The sequence below is a fragment of the Haliotis rufescens genome, unplaced genomic scaffold (assembly GCF_023055435.1).
Source record: "Haliotis rufescens isolate VD_foot unplaced genomic scaffold, xgHalRufe1.0.p SCAF_8, whole genome shotgun sequence".
In the NCBI taxonomy this organism is placed as follows: Eukaryota; Metazoa; Mollusca; class Gastropoda; order Lepetellida; family Haliotidae; genus Haliotis; species Haliotis rufescens.
This window is the reverse complement of record NW_025964372.1, coordinates 9,916,444-9,941,170: the sequence shown is the minus strand read 5'-3', so window position 1 is coordinate 9,941,170 and position 24,727 is coordinate 9,916,444. Positions and strand designations below refer to the sequence as shown.

General features: G+C 39.6%; 1 protein-coding gene and 1 long non-coding RNA gene across 2 annotated transcripts in view; one reads left to right on the top strand and one right to left on the bottom strand.

The window, feature by feature from the left end:
* LOC124121440 (deleted in malignant brain tumors 1 protein-like) overlaps positions 1–15,757 on the bottom strand; it is a 105,820-nt gene extending 90,063 nt beyond the window's left edge. The window contains exon 1 of the mRNA XM_048389033.1: positions 15,347–15,757. Coding sequence (XP_048244990.1) covers positions 15,347–15,410 — 64 coding nt within the window. The 5' untranslated portion in view covers positions 15,411–15,757. The remainder of the gene's footprint in view (positions 1–15,346) is intronic.
* On the top strand, positions 10,139–16,621 carry LOC125376841. Its single transcript, XR_007219334.1, has 2 exons — positions 10,139–11,556; positions 15,828–16,621. It is a non-coding gene; the product is annotated as an uncharacterized LOC125376841 (long non-coding RNA).
* The last annotated feature ends 8,106 nt before the right edge of the window (positions 16,622–24,727 follow it).

Sequence of the window (24,727 nt, the reverse complement as noted above, 5' to 3'; positions counted from 1 at the left end):
TGATGTAGCATGTTTTGGTGAATCAATAATTGAAAAAAGAATAGGGGTATACTATAGAAACAGATCTTAACGGTTCTTGTAACTAACCTGATCATAAAGAAAAGGCATGTGTATCATTATAGCAGTAAACTTGTGCTTTTAGCTATTTCTGGATTTATTGAAAGTCTGTCTGTTGACATTGAAACAATTTGAACTTGGATTTAGATGGAGTGGGGTGTTGTTCAAGATCAAAATTTAAGAATTATGAGACATGTTTTCATGAAACATGCAGAATGATTAATCAGATAGTGGACAATTGTCTTTTGCTACTGAACAATGTTTTAAGGTTTCAAGCTGTTACTTTTTCTGGAATAAAGTTTGAGTTACATTCAGTTGAGTTGAATTTCTTTAAAAGAAGAAAGAATATTAATGATATCTTCAAAACAAATTGGAAAATGATCAGTCAGATATTGTTGATGTGACTTTGGATATGTTTGAATATAGACAATTTTTTATAACTTTTTATTTTTTATTCTTATTTATGAGATTGGTGATATATTGTGAGGCTGCAGGGGGATGTGTCATATTCTCATGACTCTTGTTATCAGTGTTTGTTTAATAACATTAGCAGTTTACATTGAATGTCAAAATAAACTTTGCTAAAATATATTTAGATGTAAATTTCCTAAAAGGTGTGATTTGATCATCATATGATCATCAGTTTGTTCATTTGAAAAGCATAGCAGTAACCATTTTCTGGTTATTATCAATAATTTTGGCTGATGTCATCATTGATTAATACTTACAATTGAGTAAACCTGTTCTTAAAAAAGGTTAGTAAATGTTAGTAAAACACTGGAAGTTCAACATCAAATCTTGCATATATAGTTCTTGCGCTCAGATTGTAACATGTTTTTGCAGGTTGGTGTCCATATCTAAGTCTATAGAACTTGAAAACATTGTATCTGGTTTTAATGAATCAATTTACCAAAACATGATTGTCACGTAGAGGTATTTTCTTGACTACAGGGGCTTCAATATACAATGCCATTAACTGATATTGGACATCACATTGGCCTGAACATATTTATACTATATGGGTTTATTCTGTGTAAAGTTGACTTTGTTACATGTATGTCCTTTGAAGTTAGTTAATGATTAGGTTGTTTGCTTGTGATCTATTTTACAGAGTTGTCATGAATTTATTCACTTGGTATCATTTTCTTCTACTGGGTCAAAACAGATAATATTTTTCTGTTATTTTAATTATATTATTCAAATAAAAATAAGGTAGAATTGTTTGAGAATACATTGCATACAATAGTAATACAAAATATTTAAAGATCAATGAATTTCTTTATGATGCAACAATAGTGTTCATGTGTGAGTGAATGAATGGTTGTGAATGTTGGTTCATGTATTTGTCTTCTGTATTTAAAAAAGACCAAAAACATTTCCACATTTAGTTTTCTGCATGTGTCTCCAACTACCCTTTTTGTAACAGATATTCTGCCACAATTAAATGTGAATTATAAACACAATCACGTGGACGAATTTGTACCTCATCTACTTTTGATTGAGCATGTATTATGTACATGAAATGTATTGATGGTTTCATTAGGCAAAATAGAACTCTTCTTCAATGTATATTTTAAGTCAGATTTTTTGTTACAGAGTTAGTGTATGAATGAAAGTGAGGATTGAGTAAGGATTGTAATGAGTGCTTACTGGTATGTGAAGGACTCTTCTGTTGATATTTCTTGTGAAGTAATAAAAGTTATAATTGAAATTTGTCTTTGTTTCTGAAATGACATAGAAAGATAATCTATTGTAAGTCTCACACACCAGGTTGGATGTCCACATACATATATGCAAGCAGTGTGGCATGAATACATATAGGTTTATTGCCTGATGGGTTAAAGAGCACGTGCATAAAGTTTCAAATTTTAACTCACTTTCTTTGACTTCTCAAAATTACCTGATTTGATTATTTCAAAGGATATTATTTCATAAGATTTTTCCAAATTATTGAAAATAAAGTGAGGGAGTGAGTGAGTTGGGTTTGAATGTGGCTTTCCAGAATATTTCACTGATCTCACGACGTCCAGATTTAATGTAGGAGAACCAACACCACCATGGTATTTAAGTGATGTAGTAAGACCTGGAGGACAATGCCGGTATCTGGCTGACAGAGGGTGTTATGCAGCATGCATTCGCAATGTAGCATTGCATCCTAATTTCACCACTGCTGCTGATGGGAATCAAACTCTGGATCTTCAGTGAGCGCTCTGATGAAACAAGTGGCTGAAGGCAGGCTCACCAACCACTGAGCTAACCAACCCATTCCCCTCCACCCCCAATTGAAATATGGAACACATTGGCTTAAATACTAAAATTGATGATTTCAAAGGATTTTACTTTTTCGTATGTTCTATGCTGAAATACACATAATCAACTTAAGTAACCATCACAGATAAAGTTTTCAAATTTTGACTGAGATAATATTATTTTTTTTCCAAATTACTGAAACTGGACCAAATTGGCTGAAGTCCAATAATGAGGTGATTTCAAAGGATATTATTTTTATTCTTTTTTCTATTTGTTTCTTTCCTTAAAATACATTGAAAAATTCAACTGCTCCATCATAAAATGAAATTTCACATTTTGACTGAATTTTGAAGATTTTTTCACATTATTGAAATTGGACCAAATTGGCTAAAGTCCCATAAACTGATGATTTCCAAGAATATATTTTTCTCTTCTTTTATATGTATACCTTGCCTAAATACACATAACCAGACTAAACGGCAACATCCCAGAATGAATTTTTAAATTTGGACTGAATTTTACAGGTTTTTTCACAGTACTGAAATTGGACCAAATTGGCTAAAGTCCCATAAACTGATGATTTCCAAGAATATAATTTTCTCTTCTTTTATATGTATACCTTGCCTAAATACACATAACCAGACTTAATGGCAACATCCCAGATTGCATTTTCAAATTTTGACTAAATTTTACAGGTTTTTTCACAGTACTGAAATTGGACCAAATTGGCTAAAGTCCCATAAACTGATGATTTCCAAGAATATATTTTTCTCTTCTTTTATATGTATACCTTGCCTAAATACACATAACCAGACTAAACGGCAACATCCCAGAATGAATTTTTAAATTTGGACTGAATTTTACAGGTTTTTTCACAGTACTGAAATTGGACCAAATTGGCTAAAGTCCCATAAACTGATGATTTCCAAGAATATAATTTTCTCTTCTTTTATATGTATACCTTGCCTAAATACACATAACCAGACTTAATGGCAACATCCCAGAATGAATTTTTAAATTTGGACTAAATTTTGAAGACTTTTTCACAGTACTGAAATTGGACCAAATTGGCTAAAGTCCCATAAACTGATGATTTCCAAGAATATAATTTTTTCTTCTTTTATATGTATACCTTGCCTAAATACACATAACCAGACTAAACGGCAACATCCCAGAATGAATTTTTAAATTTGGACTGAATTTTACAGGTTTTTTCACAGTACTGAAATTGGACCAAATTGGCTAAAGTCCCATAAACTGATGATTTCCAAGAATATATTTTTCTCTTCTTTTATATGTATACCTTGCCTAAATACACATAACCAGACTAAACGACAACATCCCAGAATGAATTTTTAAATTTGGACTGAATTTTACAGGTTTTTTCACAGTACTGAAATTGGAACAAATTGGCTAAAGTCCCATAAACTGATGATTTCCAAGAATATAATTTTCTCTTCTTTTATATGTATACCTTGCCTAAATACACATAACCAGACTTAATGGCAACATCCCAGATTGCATTTTCAAATTTTGACTAAATTTTACAGGTTTTTTCACAGTACTGAAATTGGACCAAATTGGCTAAAGTCCCATAAACTGATGATTTCCAAGAATATATTTTTCTCTTCTTTTATATGTATACCTTGCCTAAATACACATAACCAGCCTAAACGGCAACATCCCAGAATGAATTTTTAAATTTGGACTGAATTTTACAGGTTTTTTCACAGTACTGAAATTGGACCAAATTGGCTAAAGTCCCATAAACTGATGATTTCCAAGAATATAATTTTCTCTTCTTTTATATGTATACCTTGCCTAAATACACATAACCAGACTTAATGGCAACATCCCAGAATGAATTTTTAAATTTGGACTAAATTTTGAAGATTTTTTCACAGTACTGAAATTGGACCAAATTGGCTAAAGTCCCATAAACTGATGATTTCCAAGAATATAATTTTCTCTTCTTTTATATGTATACCTTGCCTAAATACACATAACCAGACTTAATGGCAACATCCCAGAATGAATTTTTAAATTTGGACTAAATTTTGAAGACTTTTTCACAGTACTGAAATTGGACCAAATTGGCTAAAGTCCCATAAACTGATGATTTCCAAGAATATAATTTTTTCTTCTTTTATATGTATACCTTGCCTAAATACACATAACCAGACTAAACGGCAACATCCCAGAATTAATTTTTAAATTTGAACTGAATTTTACAGGTTTTTTCACAGTACTGAAATTGGACCAAATTGGCTAAAGTCCCATAAACTGATGATTTCCAAGAATATATTTTTCTCTTCTTTTATATGTATACCTTGCCTAAATACACATAACCAGACTAAACGACAACATCCTAGAATGAATTTTTAAATTTGGACTGAATTTTACAGGTTTTTTCACAGTACTGAAATTGGACCAAATTGGCTAAAGTCCCATAAACTGATGATTTCCAAGAATATAATTTTCTCTTCTTTTATATGTATACCTTGCCTAAATACACATAACCAGACTTAATGGCAACATCCCAGATTGCATTTTCAAATTTTGACTAAATTTTACAGGTTTTTTCACAGTACTGAAACTGGACCAAATTGGCTAAAGTCCCATAAACTGATGATTTCCAAGAATATAATTTTCTCTTCTTTTATATGTATACCTTGCCTAAATACACATAACCAGACTTAATGGCAACATCCCAGATTGCATTTTTAAATTTTGACTAAATTTTGAAGATTTTTTCACAGTACTGAAATTGGACCAAATTGGCTAAAGTCCCATAAACTGATGATTTCCAAGAATATAATTTTCTCTTCTTTTATATATATACCTTGCCTAAATACACATAACCAGACTTAATGGCAACATCCCAGATTGCATTTTCAAATTTTGACTAAATTTTACAGTTTTTTTCACAGTACTGAAATTGGACCAAATTGGCTAAAGTCCCATAAACTGATGATTTCCAAGAATATAATTTTCTCTTCTTTTATATGAATACCTTGCCTAAATACACATAACCAGACTTAATGGCAACATCCCAGAATGAATTTTTAAATTTGGACTAAATTTTGAAGATTTTTTCACAGTACTGAAATTGGACCAAATTGGCTAAAGTCCCATAAACTGATGATTTCCAAGAATATAATTTTCTCTTCTTTTATATGTATACCTTGCCTAAATACACATAACCAGACCTAATGGCAACATCCCAGAATGAATTTTTAAATTTGGACTAAATTTTGAAGACTTTTTCACAGTACTGAAATTGGACCAAATTGGCTAAAGTCCCATAAACTGATGATTTCCAAGAATATAATTTTTTCTTCTTTTATATGTATACCTTGACTAAATACACATAACCAGACTAAACGGCAACATCCCAGAATGAATTTTTAAATTTGGACTGAATTTTACAGGTTTTTTCACAGTACTGAAATTGGACCAAATTGGCTAAAGTCCCATAAACTGATGATTTCCAAGAATATATTTTTCTCTTCTTTTATATGTATACCTTGCCTAAATACACATAACCAGACTAAACGACAACATCCCAGAATGAATTTTTAAATTTGGACTGAATTTTACAGGTTTTTTCACAGTACTGAAATTGGAACAAATTGGCTAAAGTCCCATAAACTGATGATTTCCAAGAATATAATTTTCTCTTCTTTTATATGTATACCTTGCCTAAATACACATAACCAGACTTAATGGCAACATCCCAGATTGCATTTTCAAATTTTGACTAAATTTTACAGGTTTTTTCACAGTACTGAAATTGGACCAAATTGGCTAAAGTCCCATAAACTGATGATTTCCAAGAATATAATTTTCTCTTCTTTTATATGTATACCTTGCCTAAATACACATAACCAGACTTAATGGCAACATCCCAGATTGCATTTTCAAATTTTGACTGAATTTTACAGGTTTTTTCACAGTACTGAAATTGGACCAAATTGGCTAAAGTCCCATAAACTGATGATTTCCAAGAATATATTTTTCTCTTCTTTTATATGTATACCTTGCCTAAGTACACATAACAAGACTAAACGACAACATCCCAGAATGAATTTTTAAATTTGGACTGAATTTTACAGGTTTTTTCACAGTACTGAAATTGGACCAAATTGGTTAAAGTCCCATAAACTGATGATTTCCAAGAATATAATTTTCTCTTCTTTTATATGTATACCTTGCCTAAATACACATAACCAGACTTAATGGCAACATCCCAGAATGAATTTTTAAATTTGGACTAAATTTTGAAGACTTTTTCACAGTACTGAAATTGGACCAAATTGGCTAAAGTCCCATAAACTGATGATTTCAAAGAATATAGTTTTCTCTTCTTTTATATGTATACCTTGCCTAAATACACATAACCAGACTAAACGGCAACATCCCAGAATGAATTTTCAAATTTGGACTGAATTTTACAGGTTTTTTCACAGTACTGAAATTGGACCAAATTGGTTAAAGTCCCATAAACTGATGATTTCCAAGAATATATTTTTCTCTTCTTTTATATGTATACCTTGCCTAAATACACATAACCAGCCTAAACGGCAACATCCCAGAATTAATTTTTAAATTTGGACTGAATTTTACAGGTTTTTTCACAGTACTGAAATTGGACCAAACTGGCTAAAGTCCCATAAACTGATGATTTCCAAGAATATATTTTTCTCTTCTTTTATATGTATACCTTGCCTAAATACACATAACCAGACTAAACGGCAACATCCCAGAATGAATTTTCAAATTTGGACTGAATTTTACAGGTTTTTTCACAGTACTGAAATTGGACCAAATTGGTTAAAGTCCCATAAACTGATGATTTCCAAGAATATAATTTTCTCTTCTTTTATATGTATACCTTGCCTAAATACACATAACCAGACTTAATGGCAACATCCCAGAATGAATTTTTAAATTTGGACTAAATTTTGAAGACTTTTTCACAGTACTGAAATTGGACCAAATTGGCTAAAGTCCCATAAACTGATGATTTCAAAGAATATAGTTTTCTCTTCTTTTATATGTATACCTTGCCTAAATACACATAACCAGACTAAACGGCAACATCCCAGAATGAATTTTCAAATTTTGACTGAATTTTACAGGTTTTTTCACAGTACTGAAATTAGACCAAATTGGTTAAAGTCCCATAAACTGATGATTTCCAAGAATATATTTTTCTCTTCTTTTATATGTATACCTTGCCTAAATACACATAACCAGCCTAAACGGCAACATCCCAGAATTAATTTTTAAATTTGGACTGAATTTTACAGGTTTTTTCACAGTACTGAAATTGGACCAAACTGGCTAAAGTCCCATAAACTGATGATTTCCAAGAATATATTTTTCTCTTCTTTTATATGTATACCTTGCCTAAATACACATAACCAGTCTAAACGGCAACATCCCAGAATGAATTTTTAAATTTGGACTGAATTTTACAGGTTTTTTCACAGTACTGAAATTGGACCAAATTGGCTAAAGTCCCATAAACTGATGATTTCCAAGAATATATTTTTCTCTTCTTTTATATGTATACCTTGCCTAAATACACATAACCAGACTAAGCGGCAACATCCCAGAATGAATTTTTAAATTTGGACTGAATTTTACAGGTTTTTTCACAGTACTGAAATTGGACCAAATTGGCTAAAGTCCCATAAACTGATGATTTCCAAGAATATATTTTTCTCTTCTTTTATATGTATACCTTGCCTAAATACACATAACCAGACTTAATGGCAACATCCCAGAATGCATTTTTAAATTTGGACTAAATTTTGAAGACTTTTTCACAGTACTGAAATTGGACCAAATTGGCTAAAGTCCCATAAACTGATGATTTCCAAGAATATAATTTTCTCTTCTTTTATATGTATACCTTGCCTAAATACACATAACCAGACTAAACGGCAACATCCCAGAATTAATTTTCAAAGTTTGACTGAATTTTACAGGTTTTTTCACAGTACTGAAATTGGACCAAATTGGCTAAAGTCCCATAAACTGATGATTTCCAAGAATATATTTTTCTCTTCTTTTATATGTATACCTTGCCTAAATACACATAACCAGACTAAACGGCAACATCCCAGAATGAATTTTTAAATTTGGACTGAATTTTACAGGTTTTTCACAGTACTGAAATTGGACCAAATTGGCTAAAGTCCCATAAACTGATGATTTCCAAGAATATATTTTTTTCTTCTTTTATATGTATACCTTGCCTAAATACACATAACCAGACTAAACGGCAACATCCCAGAAGGAATTTTCAAATTTTTACTGAATTTTGAAGATTTTTCCACAGTTTTGAAACTGGACCAAATTGGCTAAAGTCCCATAAACTGATATATTCCAACACTAAATTTGGACCAAATTGGCTGAATCCCCGTGTTATTGTTAGATTCCTTATATGTTGCATATCTACAATGAAACTGTAATTTCTATGTGAGCCATATTATTTATGTGAAAATCTAAGACCGAAAAACAAAACTTGTGTCATTACTTCTGGCGGTAAATGGTATTCTCTTATCAAGAAAGTGATAAAATCTACTTCAAACACGATATACCTATGTTCAATGAGAAAACTTAACGCACACTCGCAGTAAATATATACAGTCCGTTTGAAGTTGCACGCATAGTTACAGGATTACCAAAACACATACTTGAAACAGGATGTAGCACTTTTCAGAAAGAAGAAAACATCGCTAACTTTGCATATTACATAAAAGTTACAATGATAAAGTCACCACATATATATTTACGTGACCCTTTGTCTATTACTGTTTAGACGGGGACTTCATAAAAAATTAGCAATGCGTGTAATATTAAAAAACATATATTTTATTTCCTTCATCTTAAAAAATGTGAAGCGATGTACATATTGGAGAAGGGGACTAGTCAACCCGTACTTTCAACAACCCGTAACCCATACCTGAGATTTTGGCTTACCCATACCTACATTTGGCTGATCCGTACTCAAATTGGCCGACCCGTACCTAAAATTGGCTGACCCGTCCCCAAATTCGGTTAAGTCGTACCTAAAATTGGCTGATCCGTACCTATACATTTGGCTGACCCGTACCCTATAGACGTGTTTGTTATTAGAAAACAAAGTGGCGGAGAAACAGGATTGTTTTAACCAGAAGAGACAAAGGAAAACATACAAAAAGTGTTTGATGCACATATTCATTCAATTTCATTCAATTCATACAAATTTATACTTCAGTCTCGGTGAATGACATCGACCTGACGTAGACAACATCATATTTATGCTAACTTTCGTCCAAGAGACCAGTTTGTGAAATATATCGGATGTTGTTTTCAGTAATTCCGACTGCCTTGAAGCTAGCCATTGTTATTACAAACTACCTATCGGTAGCGATTGGCTTATTCAGTTATTAACATGCTTTTCATTCAGTTAACTAAACATGGCAGTTTTCAGATTATCAAAAGTTTAGCGTTTTATAAAAAATCTCATTATTTTGATAGTAAATGTCAACAATGAGTGTTTTACAAATTGGCTCAATCAATTAAGTGAACTTCCCGCTTTTGTTTAAGCATATTGGTCAAGAAACTCTTGAGGGTCATGTCGATGTTAGATAAAACTATGTCTTTGTGTTGAATATTAGTATTAATAATATCAATTTCTATTGGGTACGGGTAAGCTTTTTCAAGGCAAGGGCCACTGAGTAAGGGTTATTGAAACATGGGTACGGGTAAGCCAAGAGATGTTTTCCCGCCCTCTCACTAAACTGAAGAGTAATAAACAAACAAACCACGTGAAATAAGAACATACAATATATAATAAAATCAAAACAAAAATTGTCTGCGAGGTCTGTCATGAGATAACTTCAAAAGGAATGTCCACTGGACGACGAGGTCATTGTTTGCGTCAGTAACACAAATTGTACATAGATTTGAACTAATAATAAATGTCTGTGTAGGTAACACCTATACAAATATATTTTCAAAAGAGATTGAATTTCCAAAAATATCTATCAATAATCTCCATTTGTACTTCCCCGTCCTTGTGTTTACACTCCTTAATTTCTGAACATTTCCTAACAGTGTATTTATATTTCGTGTAAATATTGTTAATGAAAGTTATATACCCAAGTTGAAATAAGTTGTGCCCAATTTAAATATAAATATGTTGAAACAACACAGAAGATATATATCCACTGCCCTCCACTGGATAGACTTGCGGTTTTTTTCTTATGATTTTTTCAAATATATTTTCATCATTTAACTGGATTTGGGCGACAGTATAAAAAGACAATTAAGTTATTTTGTTTAAGACGTCGATAAGAATTAAGGACTGACGCGTTGATGCCCCAGAAACATTTTACTTTTTAGACTTACGGCAGAAGTTACACATATAACAACTTTCACCAACGTGGATTTTCGAAAATCGCGAAAATATAATGATTGTTACAATACAAATAGTGTTAACTCATATAGGAATAATTCGCTTTCGATGCAGTAGTCCCATTCCCACTTTACACTTGTGCTAAAATATCTCATGACATTATTATTATTTTTCTTACAAAATATATGTTTAAAAAATGGCAATAAATATCATATTAGAAGCAACAAATAGCATAAGAGAAAAAGAAGAAAGTTTGACATATCTTCATTAAATACAATCTACTTTGTTTGGAAACAAATTTTATAAAAAGACACACAAACTTGACATGAATGTTCCTGGAAGAATGACCTCATATGTTTACTTTCAAACTTCGAATCTGAAAGCAAACACAGGATTTGTAACTGCCTGTACAGAAAAGGCACTTGCATGATTTATTCAATGTCAATTTCGTTTCCGTTTACCAATGCAACATTTTAATGTTCGGGCTACGATATCCGCCATTATGGATTGGTCACTTCGCTTTCAGCATGCTGTCGGCTTGTTTAAATCAGAGACTCTCAGATAGCGTATTTTAGTCGCTGTTTATCATTATAAAATAATATTTATGAAAACGTTGCGAGATTTTTTAATATTGATTAGAAAAATTGGTCCGGCTAGTCAAATTGGTCCTCTACAGACGTCGAACTCGCGAGTGCGCATGAATGATATGGTATTTAATAATTCGTCGGGTGATTTTTGTGGTGGTTTTGAAAAGTGTGGTAGGGAACACTGTAAGGATGATGTGGATAATAGTAAGGAACGATGGAGGAATAAGCATGACTAGTGACGACACAACGGTGAGTTCGCTTTTGAATCAGTACTGAAAAATGTAGCCGTGAAAGTGGCTTGTGTGAATGTTCCAGGACAGTTTCCATTAGCCAAAATATTCGACACAAAACCATTTCATCCTTTTTACTCGACTTATTTGTGGGAAGAATATAAGGAGCCGCTATATAATCTATAATAGCCACTAAACGAGTACCTAGCCCCTAACCCTAATGATCGTAAAGGGGTGATTGATCGTAAAGGGGATCCAAGGGTTAAGGATAGACTTAGGGTAATCTAATACCAACTAAACGGGTTCCTAACCCTAATGATCGTAAAGGGGTGATTTATCGTAAAGGGGATCCAAGGGCTAAGGATAGAGTTCTGGGTAACCTACCCTAACACTGGCGACATTTGGATGTGTTCAGCACCACTAAATATCCCTAACAAACTACATTATTGTCCATAATAATGAAAATTTATGCACCGAAAAAATAATATATGTATATTAGTTCCCATTTATAACCCTTTTAGCCACTTGAATTACGAGAAAAACGAAATAAAAAAAAATAAAAAAATAAAAGTGCTTTTGTAAACTAGCGCTTGCTATAAAATGCGCCGCCTGCAGGCTATATTCAGTAAACAAATATTCAAAACTCTCCACAGCGCTTGGCGTATTCAATGACATTTCGTGTAGAGATGCTAGATCACTGGGAGGAGCTTATGCACACTCGATGACGCCTGACGTCACAGGGCATTGTTTCGCCGGTGTGACTGGCAACAAAATACTACAATTTACGTCATAGGGTATGATCACGTGTTTGAAAGGTTTGTGGTACTGTATTCCAAAGGTAGGCCTTTACGTTATTATTCTTGAACACTGTGTACAACACTAAGAAACATTGTTGTAAGTTTGAAATTTCTCAAGCTAGTAGGCGGGGCTTGCTGATCTTGGCATCAGCCAATGGTAATAATCTTTAACAAACCGTGCTCTTACTACCATGATACAGCACGGGTAAGCTCGCAACCCGTGCTACAATATTCAACGATATTGCGTGTGGAGTTGATAGATAACTGTGAGGAGCTTATGCACACTCGATGACCCCAGCAACCTTGTTGCTAGGCTGACGTCACTTGGCATTGTTTCGCCGAAGGATCTTGCAACAAAATTCCACAAATTACGTCATCGGGTATTGTGACGTTATATTGTAAACTTTGAGGTGCAAGGCCCGTTTCACTGGCGATCGTATTGTGGCGCAACGATAGTCGTTGGTCTAAGTTTAAGTATGTGAGTTGCGATAGTTTTAGCCCTACGATAATTTTGTGAATTCTAATGGTGGACCGTTGTATGGTATTAAATTCATACGTTTCAACTTTTGACGTCTTTGAAGTATTATTCTGTTAAACCCTGCCGTGGATCGTGTAGGTGTCAGCCTATTCATACTCAACAGTATAATTCTAAAAACGTTATAAATGGCAAGTAATAAATAAAATACCAAACTTGCTCCCGTGTAAAACCAGTTTCATAAAATTGGTATTACACGGGAGCGAGTTTAGTATTCTATATATAGCATACAGATTATGAAGCAATCATAAAATCTGGCAGGTTTGCCACAAATCACTCAAATACTAAATGGTTACTCCCTCCAGTAACAATTTCTGGGGTATCGTGGTTTATTCCCATATTAAGTCGAATAAAATTCAGAATACATCATGCACGCTAATATACTTCACAGTTTTGAATAAGGTTGGAGATTCCCTGTTCTGTGATATCATCCACTGGCATTTTAGGCCAAGCAAAAGTACTAAAAATGACCTCTGAAACTTAGGTACTTCGTAAATGTCGCCATTTTTTACTAAATCGCCACACACCGCGTTATTTACAGCATGTTTTGACATCTAAATTTTGGGTATTTACTCCCAGAAATGAATTTCAAAAATAGCATATTAGTGATCACGGGTATTTGTCCTTTATGAAATCACCAATGCTCATTCCAAAACGGCTCCGATAACCCTAGAATCGTTTAGAATGTTTTGGAAAATACGCAAACACGAACGCCGAAGTGAACTTTCCGCCATATTGGATAGTGTTTACAAAATCACGTTTCAGGTATACCGGTTATGAGGCGCCTGTAACATCACGTATATTTCAAACTTAGCTGCGATACACACATCCTTGAACTCCTCACACATTTTAGAATCGAATGAACAATGGTCTTTGTCACCAATACGTAGCGGCTGGATGAAATCAAGCAAAATAAATAAGGCGTGAAAACGAACGCTGTGCTCGAAAAACTGCACTTGTTTGAAATGTAAACAAAGCAAATACAGATTTTACACAGTGTAGCATTTTCTCCTATTTTGAGCTATCCCTTCGTCTATTCGTTCAATATATTGGCTCAACATTTTCAGAATATGCAAGGGAAGAGAATCGTAGGAAGAATAAGGGAATTTAAAAAAGATACATTGACAATTTCTGTTGAAAATATCAAATCATTGCATAGTTACCGTCCTGTGTGACGCCATGATTGACGCAAAATCACGCACAACGACAACGGTATTTATCGGAATTTCTGACTATTTCGGTTTGTTTCAATGAAAATTATAACAACAAATAACAGTACATAGATTGTCGGAATGTGTCTGATTACTTACATGTCAGGTTTCGTCATTTACGGCATGCAGTTTTTGGCATTGAATGTATGTCGTTATACATACGCCCATAACTCCATTTGATATATATATAGTTATGTCGTTCAGATATTAGGCAGTATTTTGTTCGCTGACAGTTTCCGTAAAGCTTCGAAATAAAAAAACCACGTCGCACAGTACTTTTATCGGTGTACGATAAAGAGCGGAGAAATTTACTGTTTTTCAACGCAGAATAAATTCTCGGACAACACTTAATTAGAAGAGTATTTTTTTAAAACAGGTTTAATATTTGCAGTTTACTTTACATCATCAAATAGGAAATTTAATATTCTCCACCTCTGCGTAATTTTATAGCTAGAGGTATATATCCAGTGCCGCGTGAGCGCAATTCTCGCACAACATTCACTTTTCCGATCTTAGGAAAATGTGCGTCAGAAAAAAACTCGGCATCCAGAGGGTTAAACCTCCAAATGACGACGATGATGATGATGATGATGATGATAATGATGATAATGATCTTACTGCACAATTGACTGACAACGGTGTAAGGATCTATACTGAAACGTCGCATCATAACAGAATAAAGAACTCATCCATACATAGCTTGTCTTGGCTGTTGTAACAGAAGTTGGTGTTTCAATGTATGTTTTTACAAATAATAGTGTAAATTGTGTCCATCTCAATAACAATTTATAGTGGTAACACGGCTTGTATGGAAGAAAGGCCCGAAGCGATGCCGGTCTCAGACAACGTTGCGGAGACCCATGGTCACGAGTATCGGATGCACATAAATGATAAAGAATCCTTATCACGGCGATTCTGAGATCGGAACCCACCTAATATACGACCAAACTACACTAGATGAGTGGGATTTCTTTGTATCTCTGACTTCCTGAATGTTGGGATGGAGAAGACTAATTGTGTGTAATGTGTTAGAGATCTGTCAGTTGGCATTCAATGGGAATGTAATTGATAGAGCTACTTCCATATTACATAATAAATATACGCCACCTCGTTTTCTAACTCCACTGAACTTTATCTAACCAAGTTAGTTAGACTTGACTGCTAATTTGAGACATTACGTCATTAATATACGACACATCATTATGCATTGCCCCCTCGAAAACGCCGATTGCGTTCTACTGATTACATTTGTACTGTGAAACATACCTTGTATGAGATGCCACGACAGTAACAGCACTGTGAGTTGTGTGCAGCCGGTGCGGTAAGGCATACTCAGTGGACAGGGTAACAGTTAGAGTCACAGAGATTCACAGCAATGTGCACATCAACGAACAATAGTGTTTGCGCGAATAAGCAAGCTAGGTAGTCACATATTTAGGTACAAAGGTTCTCGGTGATAACCAGATCAAGATACCCGTATCTCCCAACTGCGTCATACGTCAGGGCGCGATGTCGCATCAGTCAGTCTATATATCCATTCTTGAAAGGATAACGTTTTATCATTAGAATGGTATGGTATGTTATTACTACTAGACTTCCGTTATCATATTTGGGCGTTATACTAACCAGTTATTTAACAGTAACATAACATTTTACTTTTCAGGTAAGTTATGTAAAAGATTAGTGCACTGATACATGTGATTAGTTTAGTTTTTCATTTGTTACGTTTTCAATTAACGTCATGCAGAAAGACAACACTGGCAGTCACAGCGGCATGGACAAACAACGGAACACGCGCCACGACCACGCACTACTGATCACGCACTACGACCACGCCCCACGGATCACGTACCAGGGATCACGCCCCACGACCAAGCACCACGGAACACGCACCACAGGATACGGATCAAGCACCACGGATCACGCACCACGGCCACGGAACACGAACCGCGACCACGCACCACAGGAAACGCACCACGGTTCACGCACTACAGGACAAGCACCACGGGTCACGCACCACGGAACACGCACCACATCCACGGAACATGCACCGCGACCACGCACAACAGGACACGCACGACGGAACGAACCGCGGATCACGCACCACAGGACACGCACTACGGATCACGCACCACAGGACACGCACTACGGATCACGCACCACGGATCACGCACCACAGGAGACGGAACACGCACCACGACAATGCAACGCGGAATATTGTAAGAGAGAAAAGAAAATGTACATTGTGTACAAATTTGATATGTGATGAAATGCACTTTTTATTAGAATGTCCAAAACTCTCAGAAATTAGAAACAAGTTTTTGCCTCAATACTACTGTATGTATCCTTCTGCCATAAAATTCTCCTATTTGATGTCCATTACTTATAAGCCACTTCTATTAAAACTGGCGAGTTATATAAGATCATGTATGGAAATGTTCCACTGACATGTTTTCTCCTATTGTATCTAATTCCTGTATCCAATTACATCTCTGTATCACTGCCGTGATTTACGAGAATAAACGTCATTCATTCATTCAACACGCTCCGCGGATCACACACAACGGATGAAGCACCACAAGAGCCGCGCACTACGGATCAGGCACCACAGGACACGGGACACGCATCACGGAACACGTACCACGATCATGCACCACGGAACACGCACGACTGAACACGCACCACAGGACACGCACCACGATCATGCACCCCGGAATACGCACCACAGGACATGGATCACGCACCACGACCATGCACCACGGAACACGCACCACAGGACATGGATCACCCACCACGACCATGCACCACGGAACACGCACCACAGGTCACGGATCACGCACCACGACCATGCACCACGGAACACGCACCACGACCATGCACCACGACCATGCACCACGGAACACGCACTACGGAACACGCACTACAGGACACGGATCACGCACCACGACCATGCGCCACGGAACACGCACCACAGGACACGCACCGCGGATCATGCACAACGACCATGCACCACGGAACACGCACCACAGGACACGGATCACGCACCACGACCATGCACCAAGGAACATGCACCACGACAATGCACCACGGAACACGCACCACAGGACATGCAATATGGATCACGCACTTTAAGACACGGATCACACACCACGACCATGCGCCACGGAACACGCACCACAGGACACGGTACACGCACAACGGATCACGAACCACGACTATGCACCACGGAACACGCACCACAGGACACGCACTACGGATCACGCACCACAGGATACGCACTACAGATCACGCACCTTAGGACACTAATCACGCACCACGACCATGCGCCAGAGGACACGGAACACGCACCACAGGACACGGATCACGCACCACGACCATGCGCCACAGAATACGCACTACGGATCACGCATCACGACCATACACCACGAAACACGCACAACGAGACATGCACTACGGATCACGCATCACAGGACACAGATCACGCACCACAGGATACGCACTACGGATCACGCATCGCGGAACACGCACAACGGATCACGCACCACGACCACACATAGCTCCGCACCTGGGGTCTTATTATATCAGGAAGATGAGATTGACTTGTTTATCATATTCATTCGGCGAAGCCGATCGTTCATGCCTAACCATGCTTTGCCATGTCAGAAAGTAACCAAGTTCAATTATGTCACACAAATTTGAGTTTTCAAGAGAAGTCACATCATTCAGAACACAGTTATAGCCACAGGAAAACCATGCAGACACAAGCTAGGTCCATCAGGGGCAGTGTACATCTAGGCCCCTCAAAACCTGAACTAAAGAACATCAAAGCTCAGTCTCCAAAGACAGTGCCGTAGCCAGCCGCCCTGGAGGTGGGTCGAACAGTTCATATAGTGGGGAACTTCATGATACCTGGAGGGGGCTGGAACAGTCCATATAGTGGGGAACTTCGTGATACCTGGAGGGGGCTGGAACAGACCATATAGTGGGGAACTTCATGACACCTGGAGGGGGCTGGAACAGTTCATATAGTGGGGAACTTCATGATACCTGGAGGGGGCTGGAACAATTCATAAAGTGGGGAACTTCATGATACCTGGAGGGAGCTGGAACAGTTCATATAGTGGGGAACTTCATGATACCTGGAGGGAGCTGGAACAGACCATATAGTGGGGAACTTCATGATACCTGGAGGGGGCTGGAACAGTCCATATAGTGGGGAACTTCATGATACCTGGTGGGGGCTGGAACAGTTCATATAGTGGGGAACTTCATGATACCTGGAGGGAGCTGGAACAGACCATATAGTGGGGAACTTCATGATAACTGGTGGGGGCTGGAACAGTCATTAAAGTGGGGAACTTCATGATACCTGGTGGGGGCTGGAACAGTCCATATAGTGGGGAACTTCATGATACCAGGAGGGAGCTGGAACAGTTCATATAGTGGGGAACTTCATGATAACTGGTGGGGGCTGGAACAGTCCATATAGTGGGGAACTTCATGATACCTGGAGGGAGCTGGAACAGTTCATATAGTGGGGAACTTCATGTTAACTGGTGGGGGCTGGAACAGTTCATGTAGTGGGGAACTTCATGATACCTGGAGGGAGCTGGAACAGTTCATATAGTGGGGAACTTCATGATACCTGGTGGGGACTGGAACAGTCCATATAGTGGGGAACTTCATGTTAACTGGTGGGGGCTGGAACAGTTCATATAGTGGGGAACTTCATGATACCTGGAGGGAGCTGGAACAGTTCATGTAGTGGGGAACTTCATGATACCTGGAGGGAGCTGGAACAGTTCATATAGTGGGGAACTTCATGTTAACTGGTGGGGGCTGGAACAGTTCATATAGTGGGGAACTTCATGATACCTGGAGGGAGCTGGAACAGTTCATATAGTGGGGAACTTCATGTTAACTGGTGGGGGCTGGAACAGTTCATATAGTGGGGAACTTCATGATACCTGGTGGGGGCTGGAACAGTTCATATAGTGGGGAACTTCATGATACCTGGAGGGAGCTGGAACAGTTCATATAGTGGGGAACTTCGTGATACCTGGTGGGAGCTGGAACAGACCATATAGTGGGGAACTTCATGTTAACTGGTGGGGGCTGGAACAGTTCATATAGTGGGTAACTTCATGTTAACTGGAGGGGGCTGGAACAGTTCATATAGTGGGTAACTTCATGATACCTGGAGGGAGCTGGAACAGTTCATATAGTGGGGAACTTCATGATACCTGGTGGGGGCTGGAACAGTCCATATAGTGGGGAACTTCATGATACCTGGAGGGGGCTGGAACAGTTCATATAGTGGGTAACTTCATGATACCTGGAGGGAGCTGGAACAGACCATATAGTGGGGAACTTCATGATACCTGGAGGGGGCTGGAACAGTCCATATAGTGGGGAACTGCATGATAACTGGTGGGGGCTGGAACAGTCATTAAAGTGGGGAACTTCATGATACCTGGTGGGGGCTGGAACAGTTCATATAGTGGGGAACTTCATGATACCTGGAGGGAGCTGGAACAGACCATATAGTGGGGAACTTCATGATAACTGGTGGGGGCTGGAACAGTCATTAAAGTGGGGAACTTCATGATACCTGGTGGGGGCTGGAACAGTCCATATAGTGGGGAACTTCATGATACCTGGAGGGAGCTGGAACAGTTCATATAGTGGGGAACTTCATGATAACTGGTGGGAGCTGGAACAGACCATATAGTGGGGAACTTCATGTTAACTGGTGGGGGCTGGAACAGTTCATATAGTGGGTAACTTCATGATACCTGGAGGGTGCTGGAACAGTTCATATAGTGGGTAACTTCATGATACCTGGAGGGAGCTGGAACAGTTCATATAGTGGGGAACTTCATGATACCTGGTGGGGGCTGGAACAGTCCATATAGTGGGGAACTTCATGATACCTGGAGGGGGCTGGAACAGTTCATATAGTGGGTAACTTCATGATACCTGGAGGGAGCTGGAACAGACCATATAGTGGGGAACTTCATGATACCTGGAGGGGGCTGGAACAGTCCATATAGTGGGGAACTGCATGATAACTGGTGGGGGCTGGAACAGTCATTAAAGTGGGGAACTTCATGATACCTGGAGGGGGCTGGAACAGTCCATATAGTGGGGAACTTCATGATACCTGGAGGGAGCTGGAACAGACCATATAGTGGGGAACTTCATGATAACTGGTGGGGGCTGGAACAGTCATTAAAGTGGGGAACTTCATGATACCTGGAGGGGGCTGGAACAGTCCATATAGTGGGGAACTTCATGATACCTGGAGGGGGCTGGAACAGTTCATATAGTAGGGAACTTCATGATACCTGGAGGGGGCTGGAACAGTCCATATAGTGGGGAACTTCATGATACCTGGAGGGAGCTGGAACAGACCATATAGTGGGGAACTTCATGTTAACTGGTGGGGGCTGGAACAGTTCATATAGTGGGTAACTTCATGATACCTGGAGGGAGCTGGAACAGACCATATAGTGGGGAACTTCATGATACCTCGAGGGGGCTGGAACAGTCCATATAGTGGGGAACTGCATGATAACTGGTGGGGGCTGGAACAGTCATTAAAGTGGGGAACTTCATGATACCTGGAGGGGGCTGGAACAGTCCATATAGTGGGGAACTTCATGATACCTGGAGGGAGCTGGAACAGACCATATAGTGGGGAACTTCATGATAACTGGTGGGGGCTGGAACAGTCATTAAAGTGGGGAACTTCATGATACCTGGAGGGGGCTGGAACAGTCCATATAGTGGGGAACTTCATGATACCTGGAGGGGGCTGGAACAGTTCATATAGTAGGGAACTTCATGATACCTGGAGGGGGCTGGAACAGTCCTTATAGTGGGGAACTTCATGATACCTGGAGGGGGCTGGAACAGTTCATATAGTGGGGAACTTCATGATACCTGGAGGGAGCTGGAACAGACCATATAGTGGGGAACTTCATGAAAACTGGTGGGGGCTGGAACAGTCCATATAGTGGGGAACTTCGTGATAACTGGTGGGGGCTGGAACAGTCCATATAGTGGGGAACTTCATGATACCTGGAGGGAGCTGGAACAGACCATATAGTGGGGAACTTCATGATACCTGGTGGGGGCTGGAACAGTCCATATAGTGGGGAACTTCATGATACCTGGAGGGGGCTGGAACAGACCATATAGTGGGGAACTTCATGATAACTGGAGGGAGCTGGAACAGACCATATAGTGGGGAACTTCATGATACCTGGAGGGGGCTGGAACAGTTCATATAGTGGGGAACTTCATGATACCTGGAGGGGGCTGGAACAGTTCATATAGTGGGGAACTTCATGATACCTGGAGGGGGCTGGAACAGTTCATATAGTGGGGAACTTCATGATACCTGGAGGGGGCTCGAACAGTTCATATAGTGGGGAACTTCATGATACCTGGAGGGGCCTGGAACAGTTCATATAGTTGGGAACTTGATGATACCTGGTGGAGGCTGGAACAGTTCATATAGTGGGGAACTTCATGATACCTGGAGGGGGCTCGAACAGTTCATACAGTGAGGAACTTCATGATACCTGGAGGGGGCTGGAACAGTTCATATATTTGGGAACTTCATGATACCTGAAGGTGGGTCGAACAGTTCATGTAGTGGGGAACTTCATGATACCTGGAGGGAGCTGGAACAGTTCATATAGTGGGGAACTTCATGATACCTGGAGGGGGCTCGAACAGTTCATACAGTGAGGAACTTCATGATACCTGGAGGGGGCTGGAACAGTCATTAAAGTGGGGAACTTCATGATACCTGGAGGGGGCTGGAACAGTTCATATAGTGGGGAACTTCATGATACCTGGAGGGAGCTGGAACAGACCATATAGTGGGGAACTTTATGATACCTGGTGGGGGCTGGAACAGTTCATATAGTGGGGAACTTCATGATACCTGTAGGTGGGTCGAACAGTTCATATAGTGGGGAACTTCATGATACCTGGAGGTGGGTCGACCAGTTCATATATTTGGGAACTTCATGATACCTGAAGGTGGGTCGAACAGTTCATGTAGTGGGGAACTTCATGATACCTGGAGGGAGCTGGAACAGTTCATATAGTGGGGAACTTCATGATACCTGGAGGGGGCTCGAACAGTTCATACAGTGAGGAACTTCATGATACCTGGAGGGGGCTGGAACAGTCATTAAAGTGGGGAACTTCATGATACCTGGAGGGGGCTGGAACAGTTCATATAGTGGGGAACTTCATGATACCTGGAGGGAGCTGGAACAGACCATATAGTGGGGAACTTTATGATACCTGGTGGGGGCTGGAACAGTTCATATAGTGGGGAACTTCATGATACCTGTAGGTGGGTCGAACAGTTCATATAGTGGGGAACTTCATGATACCTGGAGGTGGGTCGACCAGTTCATATAGTGGGGAACTTCATGATACCTGGAGGGAGCTGGAACAGACCATATAGTGGGGAACTTTATGATACCTGGTGGGGGCTGGAACAGTCCATATAGTGGGGAACTTCATGATACCTGGTGGGGGCTGGAACAGTCCTTATAGTGGGGAACTTCATGATACCTGGAGGGGGCTGGAACAGTTCATAGAGTGGGGAACTTCATGATACCTGGAGGGGGCTGGAACAGTTCATATAGTGGGGAACTTCATGATACCTGCAGGTGGGTCGAACAGTTCATATAGTGGGGAACTTCATGATACCTGGAGGGGGCTGGAACAGTTCATATAGTGGGGAACTTCATGATACCTGGAGGGGGCTGGAACAGTTCATATAGTGGGGAACTTCATGATACCTGGAGGGGGCTCGAACAGTTCATATATTTGGGAACTTCATGATACCTGGAGGTGGGTCGAACAGTTCATATAGTGGGGAACTTGATGATACCTGGAGGGGCCTGGAACAGTTCATATAGTGGGGAACTTCATGATACCTGGAGGGGGCTGGAACAGTTCATATAGTGGGGAACTTCATGATACCTGGAGGGGGCTCGAACAGTTCATACAGTGAGGAACTTCATGATACCTGGAGGGGGCTGGAACAGTTCATATATTTGGGAACTTCATGATACCTGAAGGTGGGTCGAACAGTTCATGTAGTGGGGAACTTCATGATACCTGGAGGGGGCTGGAACAGTTCATATATTTGGGAACTTCATGATACCTGGAGGTGGGTCGAACAGTTCATATAGTGGGGAACTTCATGATACCTGGAGGGAGCTGGAACAGTTCATATAGTGGGGAACTTCATGATACCTGGAGGGGGCTCGAACAGTTCATACAGTGAGGAACTTCATGATACCTGGAGGGGGCTGGAACAGTCATTAAAGTGGGGAACTTCATGATACCTGGAGGGGGCTGGAACAGTTCATATAGTGGGGAACTTCATGATACCTGGAGGGAGCTGGAACAGACCATATAGTGGGGAACTTTATGATACCTGGTGGGGGCTGGAACAGTTCATATAGTGGGGAACTTCATGATACCTGTAGGTGGGTCGAACAGTTCATATAGTGGGGAACTTCATGATACCTGGAGGTGGGTCGACCAGTTCATATAGTGGGGAACTTCATGATACCTGGAGGGAGCTGGAACAGACCATATAGTGGGGAACTTTATGATACCTGGTGGGGGCTGGAACAGTCCATATAGTGGGGAACTTCATGATACCTGGAGGGGGCTGGAACAGTCCATATAGTGGGGAACTTCATGATACCTGGAGGGGGCTGGAACAGTTCATAGAGTGGGGAACTTCATGATACCTGGAGGGGGCTGGAACAGTTCATATAGTGGGGAACTTCATGATACCTGGAGGGAGCTGGAACAGTTCATATAGTGGGGAACTTCATGATACCTGGAGGGGGCTCGAACAGTTCATACAGTGAGGAACTTCATGATACCTGGAGGGGGCTGGAACAGTCATTAAAGTGGGGAACTTCATGATACCTGGAGGGGGCTGGAACAGTTCATATAGTGGGGAACTTCATGATACCTGGAGGGAGCTGGAACAGACCATATAGTGGGGAACTTTATGATACCTGGTGGGGGCTGGAACAGTTCATATAGTGGGGAACTTCATGATACCTGTAGGTGGGTCGAACAGTTCATATAGTGGGGAACTTCATGATACCTGGAGGTGGGTCGACCAGTTCATATAGTGGGGAACTTCATGATACCTGGAGGGAGCTGGAACAGACCATATAGTGGGGAACTTTATGATACCTGGTGGGGGCTGGAACAGTCCATATAGTGGGGAACTTCATGATACCTGGTGGGGGCTGGAACAGTCCTTATAGTGGGGAACTTCATGATACCTGGAGGGGGCTGGAACAGTTCATAGAGTGGGGAACTTCATGATACCTGGAGGGGGCTGGAACAGTTCATATAGTGGGGAACTTCATGATACCTGCAGGTGGGTCGAACAGTTCATATAGTGGGGAACTTCATGATACCTGGAGGGGGCTGGAACAGTTCATATAGTGGGGAACTTCATGATACCTGGAGGGGGCTGGAACAGTTCATATAGTGGGGAACTTCATGATACCTGGTGGGGGCTGGAACAGTTCATATAGTGGGGAACTTCATGATACCTGGTGGGGGCTGGAACAGTTC